The sequence below is a fragment of the Microtus ochrogaster genome, linkage group LG4 (genome assembly GCF_000317375.1).
Source record: "Microtus ochrogaster isolate Prairie Vole_2 linkage group LG4, MicOch1.0, whole genome shotgun sequence".
Classification (NCBI taxonomy): Eukaryota; Metazoa; Chordata; class Mammalia; order Rodentia; family Cricetidae; genus Microtus; species Microtus ochrogaster.
The window spans coordinates 62,171,973-62,183,101 of NC_022030.1; the positions used below are offsets into that span (position 1 = coordinate 62,171,973).

General features: G+C 46.3%; 1 protein-coding gene across 9 annotated transcripts in view; it reads right to left on the reverse strand.

Annotated features, from left to right (window-relative positions):
- Positions 1–11,129, reverse strand: part of Agap1 (ArfGAP with GTPase domain, ankyrin repeat and PH domain 1) — a 456,884-nt gene that overhangs the window by 238,849 nt on the left and 206,906 nt on the right. For all 9 annotated transcript variants that reach the window (XM_005361713.3, XM_005361712.3, XM_013351735.2 and 6 more), the window contains one exon: positions 1,065–1,192. In XM_005361713.3, the coding sequence (XP_005361770.1) occupies positions 1,065–1,192 (128 nt within the window). The remainder of the gene's footprint in view (positions 1–1,064; positions 1,193–11,129) is intronic.

Here is an 11,129-nt window from a genome sequence, read left to right on the forward strand (position 1 = left end):
CTAGACCATCCTAAGCTAGACCATCCTAGCCTAGACCATCCTAAGCTAGACCATCCTAGGCTAGACCATCCTAGGTCCCAGTGGTAAATGCATGAAGGCAATGGCTTCTCGGGCAAACTGAGCACTTGCAACAAAATCTGCTGTGTCATTTGGAATAAACAGCAATAGGACTCTCACTCAAGGGGGACTGGTCACGAAACCAGGACCAGCAAGTCACCTGTTCCTTAATGAGGTCCTGGGTGAATCCCTGTGACAAGTACCTTGCTTGCAAGTTAGCAAATTAGCAAAACATTGTAAGGGGAGGCCTTCTACAGGGCCCACTGGAGCCGGCTGTTATAACCACCTTCCAGATCTAAGCCTAAGTGCATTCCTTAGCCAGTAAAACTTATTCACAACTGCTCACCCTTAAACAAACCAAGAGCAAAACAAGTCATCTCAATCCACAGTGAAGATGGCAGCACACACCTGTTGTGCACTATTGTTTACTGGGTGAGGATCTATAGCTGTGACTGGTTTAATAATGAGCTCAACGGCCAGTAACTAGGTGGGAAGAGGTTAGGCAGGTCTCCTGGGGACAGAAAGGACGCCAGGGAGAAGAAAGGGAGATGCCAGGAGACACGGAGAGGAAACAGGAGGTACAAGATGCCACGTGGTAACGTAGATTAATATAAATGGGCTAATTTAATTTGTAAGAGCTAGTTAGGAACAAGCCTAAGCCACAGTCTGAGCTTTCATAATTAGCAAGAAATCTCTGTTTCATTATTTGGGAGCTGACTGGTGGGATGGAAAAAGAACTTGTTACACACACCTGGCACCACCCCATTCCAGCACGCCTCATAACACAGGCAGTGTGCAAAGAGAACATTAAAGTCTGACTCCCATAAAGCCCACTTGACCAGTGCAGCTTCTGAAGGAATGGGAAGTCAATAATAAAACATGCTGTTATTTACAAAGTTGGGGGGGGGGAGGGTGGCAACAGTTTTGGCACTGGCTGTGAGCACTTCCTGCCCCAAGTCCTCCTTGGCACTTGCTGGCTGCCTCACCTCCCGCACCACCTTTCCTACCTGGCTGATGTGCACGGCTGACACCTGGGCAGAACACACAGAGGAGTGGCTTGGAGAGTTGGGTAAGGACTTGCAGGGGCCTATGGACAGCTGCTGCTTCTTCCGCGTGGCAACAATCTTCTGGGCAACTAGTGGACACAGAGACAAGACACAACAATGTGAGGCCAGTGTTCAGATATGAGGTGAACAACAGGGACCTCTGGGGATCTCTGAATCCTTCCATTCCTGCATTCACAGCAAGCTTCATCCAGATACCCGACCACCAGGATAAATAGGGCATTTCCCAGGGCTTCTGGATCCCATATCCCAGCAGAATATGGCCAGTGGAATTAAAGCATACACAAGCCCTGGCCAATGGGATTACAGCACACACAAGCCCTGGCCAATAGGATTACAGTACACACAAGCCCTGGCCAATGGGATTAGAGCACACACAAGCCCTGGTCAACAGGATTACAGCACACAAGCCCTGGCCCATTTGATGAGGACTAAAAACTCATGTGGCTTTCAAGACCTGTCTTCAGGTGAGAGCTGCTCTCTGTCCCCTTCTTGTCTTTTTTGCTTAATCTCTCTGAAATGTACAGATGTGACTTTGGTGCCAGGAGCCACCCAGGACCATTAGTGACACAGGGATGGAAGTCACACCAGTGAGTCAGGAAGCAAAACAAGCCAGAACTGACTCTTGAGGGCTTCAGCCTACTTGGACTACCGCAGGGGCCTCAAATGTGAACAAGAACACACGCCTGCCCGCCTCACATAGGCTACCTCAATAAAACAGTGTTTTCCAGTTATTTAAAAGAATCCCAAATAAGGAAAGTTGAACAAAATCCCTCTGAAAGTTTTTCTTTCTTTTTGGGTTTTGGGCAGGGGTGTGTGCGCATTATCTAAGGAATGACTTGTAACTTTACAGGCTGTGTAGAATTATACTCAAGCAAGAGTATAACAAAGACCTTTTAAAAATATTAATATATGGCCGCATACACTGGAAGTTTATCTTATTCGATGCAAATATAAATTCAACCGGCCATAACTTCTCTCAGCAAATAGTCTTGCTGATAAAGCACATGGAATTTAACTGCAAAGAAAGCGAAGAATTGGAAAACCAGTCTTATACCAATAGGTGTCACTGCAGGAGAGTGGCTGCAGCTTGCGCCACGTCTGGGGCGAGGAACTGGAGTTAAGTCTGGCCTCTGCACACACTGCTGCTTTTGAAGCATTCTGCCTCTCCAGGACCACTGGTTACAGGAGACAGAGGCCACAAGGTGCTCACAGGTAATTTCACTTCCAAATGAACATAACTTTAAGCAGGAACTGATGTGCCCACAGCTCACGGCTTTTGTGCAAATAAATGATAGTGTTAAATGCGACTAAGTGGAAATGCAATCTATAAAAAATGGTTCCTAGAGATGAAGCAGCTGCTTCATCAGTCACGGCCCACCTCCGAAAGGCTTCTCATCACCCTGAAAGGATGGTATCAATTAATTTATCTTCCCTCCATGTATTGATCATAACCTTCATCAGCTAATCATGTTTAAATTACAGAGGAATATCGTGGTACTCCGTCATTTCAAAGCCATTGGTGTATTGATCAGGGACTGTTGAAAATGTGTATTAGACTATCTTTAAAAAAATCATTGTATGAACTCAAAAATAAAATCAAAGGTCAGTGTCTAAGAACTGCAAAGCAAGTGTCACAGGGAGGTTCTGAAATTTTAAGACCCAGATTAACCCCAAATCCTAACTGTCTGGGTGTTGTGGTTTGAATGTGAGAGTTCCCTCAGACCCACGTGCTTACAACTTGGTCCCCAGCTGGAGCTGCTGCTGGGGAGGCTGTAGCAATGTTAAGGAGTCCTGTTAGAGGAAATACATCACTGGGTGGCCTTCAAGTTTTTACAGTCTGGTCCTACTTCCTGTTCTCCTTGTGCCTGCTTCCTGTATGGTAATGAAATGTGGTCAGCCAGCTTCCTGACTGCCACTCCATCTTCATGCTCCTGTTGCTATGCCTTCCCTGCTATGACGGGTCACATCCCCTCTGGAACTGTCAATCAAAGCAAACCTTCCCCCCTCTAAGTTTCTTTTCTTTTCTTTTTTTTTTTTTTGGACAGGATTTCTGTCTGAGCAATGGAAAAGTTAACTAATAAACCCTGTGAATAATCATTTGCAAAAAGAGGCTCAGATGATCATTTTTTTTTTGTCTTAATGCCAGTCTGAGTTCCCATTGGTCCAGACCCACAATGACTTAACCATGGAACGTAAAGAAGACACACAAAACATGCTCAACTACATACTCTTAAGTGCTTTTGGACACCTGCTATGAAGGTCTTCCACTGGAAGGGAAGGTTTAGGAACCTGAGTCAAGTATGTTATGGAAACTCACGTTGTGAGAAACTTCAAATGCAGTTCCTTGCTGCCCTTGGAAGGCACTGGGATAAAGAGCACAGCTCACAGCAAAGCCACCATGGGCAGCACAGAGTGTGGCTGCACTCCAAGCCCCCATGTCTCCACAGCAACTGTTCTCTTCCAACCTTAATGACCAAAATACAGACCAGCAATATCTAACAACCGACAGCACTTATTTTTATTACCTTTTTTTCCCCACATTTGGCCTGCTTCTCGTTATTCTTAACACTTTCTAACTCACATACATCAAAAAGGGAAAGAAAATGACTTTAAAATGTTTTGTTCTACAGTGCCAGGAGTACTTTGGAAAAATAGGATAAAATGTAAGAATAGGGGCAAATTTACTTAATGAAGGACAGCAGGATTCTAGGTAAGGATGAAGTCACCGAGGAAAGGGAGAAAGTGCAGAAGGTCTGTCCTGTGTTGTAGAACTCTTGCTAACAGCCACAGATTTGCTAATGGCTGCTGAGGCTGCCTGCTTCGTGTACCAGGGAGAAAACAGCACACCTGGGTTCCTTGGTTAAAGGCTTTCCTAAAAGTGAAAAGGGTAAAAAGTATAGTGCAAACTCCAATTAGGAAGCGACCATGCTATTTATTATAGGATCATGTCCCGCAATCATGGGACAGATCCACAGGGGCCTTGACCCCAACAGCTAAGTGCTTGCCCTGCTCTAATCTCAATCTAGGACATAGACCACAGGGACGGAAGGCAGGCCCTGCCCCTTTCAAACTGTAATCGTTGCTGGTAGTTGAAATGCGTATGTGCTGGTAGGTTCAAAGACATAACCCCAGGCTCCACTGGTGAGCTGATCTCATCATCTGTGTTAGTCAGAGCCTTGGTCATTCAACAAACACACTGTTACATACTTTACATAAATACACGTACCTAAAGGTCTTCCTTACTGTGCAATATTCCAGACATACAAACACCCAAGCTCCAAAGACCTGGCTTTACTTTTTTATTAATGAGATTTAATATTCTCTCACACTTGGTGGGATTCTGGACACTAAGTGTTGTGTTCCATCTAAAAGCATCACTTAAGAAGACAGGACCACTGCCCTTTTACCACAGGGGCCACCAAAACCTCTCTTCTTTTCCATGCTGTTGCTTGGTGTTGCTTTAAAATTGCTTCCTCTACAGTTCAGCTTTCTGTTTGGACTTGAATAGAAGGCAAAACCAAAACAAAGCCCTCCCTTTGGCTAGTTCTTCACACCTACCAATGGATTTAATTACACAAGGCTTGCACAGCAAGCAGTCTAGCTCAGGCAGAGGACCAATGTCAGAATGGTGCCACCTTATGGAGGAGGTGGGTTAGTGCCTGGGAGCACAGCAATGATCTCCAGGTTGGCAAGCCTTCGTCCTAATCTGGGCTAATGTATGACATCCTTAAGCTGAAACATATATCCGTGTACATAGTTCCACTGGAAAATTACATACCTTAACAACAAAAACCGATATGCATTCACTTGTTTTCTCCATAAACTGAACATTTTCTACTGAACAAGAAAGAACCCCCAAACAGAGATTGCTCTGTTCAACCCCTTTTCTTCTTCCATGACATTACTGTGTTATCCACACAAAAGCAAGAATCACCTTGGTCCTATCAGTAGAGACAGCCGCCTGTTCACAGCCCTGTGACCAAGCACATAGAAGTATTTTGCCTTGTCTCTGTTTCCTGAAGGCTGAACATGGTAGGAGATCTATGACCTCACTTCACCCAGCAGATAAAAGAGGACCTAGTGGAAGCTACTTCCTTCTCATGGTGGACACTTATCCCTCTAGAACTGTAAGCCTGAATAAACTCTTCTATGACCAGTTGTATGACAAAAGGAAGGAAGCTTGTCATTAAAAATGGTGTCAACTAAGCAGAGGTATGGGCCCCCTCTCCAGCAGCCTTCCTGCAAATCTGTCTTTGGCTGAGGCCACCCTCGCCAATTTCTGACCCCCACAACTTAGGAGCTGGTCTGTCTCTTTGCCCTTGTGTGGTGCCCAGGATACCTGGCAGCTGCCTGGAGGTCAGATCACATGTTCCTATATGAGCCCTGGGCAGTTTCTGCTGCCCATCCCATCCATTGCATTCAGCTCTAGGTTTCCAGAACACACTAGGTTCTTGGCCTCATCCTCTGCCTGGAATTCCTCAAGCTCCTCTGTTGCCTTCTCAAAGGTGCTTCCAGGGCTCTGGTCCTCGGCCTTCTCCACGCTCCAGACTTGCTCTTGGAAAGCCATCTACACATTCAGTTAGTAAGCACCTCAATGTGATGGTTCCCAATAGGGAGCCTGTCCTGAGGCCCTCCTGCCTTCTAAACCTACGTGAGCCCAGGGAGCCCAGCATGTGACTGTATTGTGCTGGGGCATGTCTGAGGTGTAGGAAGAACACGGAATGTGTCTGTGAGCTCAGGATGGCACCCAGCCCTGTCATCTAAAGTACACAGATCTAGTGCCCAAGACCCATGGTTAGATGCAAGTGAAGACAGGGTATAAAAATGACTCTGCTACTGGAATAAAACCATAGCACACTGCTAACCTGGAGTCGGAGGGGCCATTAATGGGGCATTATTTTAAATACCTGTAACAGATGCACTGACAAAGGCCAGCAGCCATGTGGCGGGACAAGAACTGCAGTGCACAGGGAGGGCTGCAGACGGTCTTGCTGTGTGGCCCAGGCTGGCATCTTATCAGCAGTCCTCCTGTCTACGGCTCCCAAGCACTTCAGGTTGCAAGTGTGCCAAAACACTCTGCTCCCAAAATATTTTAAAAGCTTGTTTTCTGGCAGTAGCAATCGCTGTATGATTTGTGATTCTCTTGTGCTTTAACCCCCCAAACAATACCTACTACACCTTCCACCACAAGGTCCTGATGGAGAACCATGAGGGGCTCACATGCGGAACCCCCATAAATAACAAAAACCCACTGCAGACTGTGAATCATTCATTAATGTCTCCACTTTAAATTACAGAATGATCATTAAAGTAGCTTATTAATTAAGGAGAAATTAATTACCAAGTTACCTATATATCTCTGAATGTGTGACTTAGAAGTGAAAAAAAAACCCTAAGTGGAATATTTCTCTATATTACATGAGTTTTGAGTAAGGAAGAAGCTATGGACACAAAAAAAAAAAAAAAACCCAACCTAGATCAAGGTTGGGACGCAGCTTGCTCGGTACAGTGCAGGAAGCCCTAGGTGCTTCCCTTACCATGGCATAAACTGGCGTGATGGCACACACCTATAATCCCGGCACTTGGGAAGTAGAGGCAAGGGAGTCAGGAGTTCAAGATCATCCCTGGCTACATGATGAGCTGAAGGCCAGCCTGTGCTTTCTGAGACACTGCTTCAAAACCAAACCAGCAAGGATCCTGCAGCAGAAGCAGGAACGGGAGCAAGAGTAAGAGGAGGGAAAAGCAGAGACAGCTCATGTTCCGGAAGCTGAGGACAATTCCTAAGCCCGGGGAGAGCAGTTCCCCTGCTCTCCCTATTCCTAAGCCACCTGAACACCTGCTGAGATGCAGCGAAAGCCTGCACGTGTCTGGAGAGCAACAGTCACCCTGCACCCAGGGAGATGCAGGACCAGATGACTGTCAGAGGGGGTGCGGCAGAAACGATAGAAAAGAATGAAGGGAAGGAAAGCTCTGAAGGGCAACTAGAAATCCATTTCTAAGGTATGCGAAGAGAGTTGTCGGCAGCTGACCTAGGACACAACGATGACATCCACACTTCAGAAAGAAAACTTAGAATGGCTTGCATGATGCCGGTCATTCCCACCTTGAGAAGGGACGAGGTGGGTGCTGGGCTCCAGGGACTGCCTGGCTGGCATTTTAATTAGACACTTCCATATCTGTTGTCAGTTTACCCTTCCAGCTGAGTGAAGCTCCCAGACTGACTGCATATCAAAGTTGTCAAAAACTCTTATGGGGAGGGTGGTTCACAGCTCACCATTACTGTCTGAACCCCCAACAGTTTCTTTAACATGCAAGGGGCCTATCTGTGGGCACGCGTCTCTGCAAGAGAAATCTCATTATCCTATACCCAGAAAAGGCTTTGCCTCCCTACTCATCACCATTAAAACCAGGTCTCAACTCTTCTCAAGTCTAATCCCTTCCAACCACCCTGTGTGGTCACCAATTCTCTTCATTCACAAACACGATTTGGGCCCAATTGCAATCATGTTTCCTAGAAATCTACCACTTAGCCATTAGGACAAATTTTCAGTTAGAACAAACACTAAGGTGACTTTTCTTGCAACTGAACAGGCCTTGCCGACCTCTGGGACTTTGCTCTTCACAGCCTCTTCAGTGAAAGCCCAGTGAGCAACTCTGATCAGATACCCACAGCTACAGTCCCCACACCACCAGCGGATCAAGAGAGGATCGGTGGCCATGGTGGATGGAGACTGTGCAGACTTATCTTCATCATAATCCAGACACAGATTAATACTATGTATTTCTGTGTGTGTGTGTGTATATATATATATATATATGTAAATGTCTAAGTCTCCTCCTACCAACGTATGTATGCCTATCAATTCAATACATCAGTGTGTGTGTGTAAGTATGTGTCTATCAATCAATCAAGCAAGTAGGTTTTATTTTTCTCGATTTTCAGTGCTAAATACACTATGTAAGTGCCCTATTGCTAAGTTAATCCCAAGCCCCTACAATATTTCAATCACACTCTTTAGAATAATAAAAAAAAAAGCCCTCTAATCTAAGACAGGCCATGTTTAAAAAGCCACACTGTAATTTCTTCTGCTGAGGCCTTTGAGTTTTTCCTGAAGTAATAAAGCCTGAATTCTTAATCTGAGATTCTGTTCTTATCTGTATTCTTTTTATCTCATTGTATTAAAACAAATTTATCTTCATTTATGTCGCAATTACCTATTAGGGTTGTTAATTTGCTGGAAATGAAGCTATTGTTTAATTGCTCCTATTAATCGGGGATTTAAATGCCGACTGTAATAAACAGTTACCTTCAGGACGGAGCAAAGTCAAGGCTGCTGGTATTAATTTCAGAATTTTAGAACGAGGGGGAATTTCTGCATTCAGGAACACTAATTTTCTGTTCACAGAAAACATGGAAGAATACTGAGTACTCACAAGAGAACCTCAACTGAACAAATACAGTCTGTTACCCCCTTTTTACATATGGAACTTTCATGTAAAACAATCGATTATAGTAGAAAAACAGAAAATCATGCTGCAGGAAACCAGCCCTGGGCTGGTTCTGTCTGCAGGCAGGATGGACGTGAGGTTTTGGTGGGCAGGGCTCTGAAACACACACTTTTCCCAAAGCTTGCCAGGAAAAGTATGCATGTCAAAGTGGGTGACTTCCTGGGTGTCCCAGGGCCCGGTCTACTCCCCTGTGCAGACAGTGAGATCTGCACGAAGATGCTGTAGGTCACCCAGTTCTCCCCCACCCGCCTTCCTCAGCATCTCTACTCACAGCTACACCTTCTTGTTTTCTCACGCCCACCACCCTCGACCTCATCCACACCCTACACTGCTATGAGTCCTAACTGTTTTGTCAGGATTCTTCCCTAACTCCAGACTTTCAGTCCGCATATCTCTTGCTTCCTTCAGCTTCCTCATCTCAGTGAACCCTGGCTTCAGTTTGAAAGCTGCATCTCTAGCTTGCTGTCCAGCAGGGCCCTGACTGGTGCTCTGCTTCCTGCCTCACTGCTCTAAACTGTAGGTGTGAGAACAGCCTTTCTGACACTCCCCATCCCACTGGTGTGAGCCCACTCTCAGGACCAGGCTGGGAAGACAGGTGATGCCTGCATGACTACATGACTCAGAGCATACAGCCCCAATGCCAATTCCCAAAGGCCTCGGAAGGCTCTTAGTCATGTTGATGGTCCCACAATGCTCTTGGGGATGCTACTGTTCTCAGCATACTCTTGGTTCAAGAATGCTCTTCATCATGCTGTTGGCTCCAGAATTCTCTTAGTAACACTGTTGGTTCTAGAATGCATTTAGTTATGTTGCTGGCCCCCAAACACTCCTGTATAGTCTTGACTGGTGCTTCAACAGAGCTAAGCAGGTTTGATGTCCATTCCATGCTGGGCATACAAGGAGTTGGTTGCTTCACCAGGCTGTACAGCATCCAGCACTTACCAACTATTCCATATACTATCCCACTGTGATGGTGCACCTATCATTGGTACACCTAGGGACAGTGGAGACTGCCAAACTCAGATCTGCCAGCAGACTGGCTGGTCACCAGCATGCTAATAAGTAAGCTTTATTGACCTTCCAGCCAGCCCAAGCATCCCACGGAAGAGACCAGACCATCTGTGTAATTCTTCAGGAATTAGTTTCCTTGACTATCGGTAATCGGCACTCACCAATCTCTACTTCTTGGCACCTGTGTTGGAATTCACTTCCTCCTGGCTCCTCCCTGCTTGGTGCCAGCTAATACAAACAGTGTTGTAGAATAGCAGAGATAAACTGTGCTGTAGAGCAGGGACGGTGTGCACGAGGGAAACAGAGATTATAAATACTGCAAAGAAAACTATGAAAAGCAGGAAACATTTAGGCAAATAATGAGATGTTAGAGACATGGCAGACCCGCGGAGCAAGCAAGGGTGAGCACACAATGGAGACAGGTTTGCGTGTTCTGCAGAGCTGCTGTGCAGGGCTGCAGTTGCACCAACAAGGGCTATCGCAGTCCCTGTGTGCTCAATTCAGCCAGGATCAGAGAGGAAACAGATGTGAGAAGCTGCTGTGGACCACTTCTCCCAAGGTCAGGAGTCACATGACTCAGACCAGCTCCATATCTCCGTATCTGAAGCCTGTGTCCAGATAAGTCGAGCTGGATCTTCAGTAAGTGTCTAGAACATAGCAATAGCTTCCTCAAGGATGCTTAGTGTAGGTAAACTAGTATATGCTGGGAAAAGCCGTCCTAGAGCGACCAGGAAGACTGACAGGCATGGAAGCAGGTGTCAAGTCCCTTAAGGAACCTCGAAGGTCCAACGCACAACATAGGAGAAATGCTTCCTCTCCCATTAGACTGGCCTTGCTCACAGACAGATTTCCCCCTCAGCCCCTCAGCTCCTCAGCTCTGCTCTTCTTCACTGAGTACCCTAAGGACAGAAGGCTGATCGCAGCTTACTCACTGCCTGGTGAGCTTTCAGCATTACCTCACCTCACGGAGTAAAATAACTGTCAAAACAAGCCGAAAGCTGAGGATATGCCACAATTCCGGCACTGAGGAGGCTGAGGCAGGAGATCAGGAGTTCAAGGCCAGGGGGAGATTCAGACAGTGATACCCTGAGGGGTGAGGGAGCAGGAGGGAAGGAGGAAGGAGAAGGAAGGAAACACAGGGGAAAAAAAATGAGTGCAGAAAAAGAACAGGCAGAGTCCCAAGCAGCTCACACAATTTCACTGATCTGACATGAAAGAAAAATATGCTAAAAGCATGAACTGAAGGTCCTTGGAAGCGTGCTGTGTGGACTAGACATCCTATAATGACTGACGTGGGTGTCAGAGTGCGCTGCGTGGACTGGGCATCCTATAACACTGATGCAGGTGTCAGAGTGCGCTGCGTGGACTGGGCATCCTATAACACTGACGTGGGTGTCAGAGTGTGCTACGTGGACTGGGCATCCTATAACACTGATGCGGGTGTCAGGGAGTGGTCTGCGTGGACTGGGCATCCTATAACACTGA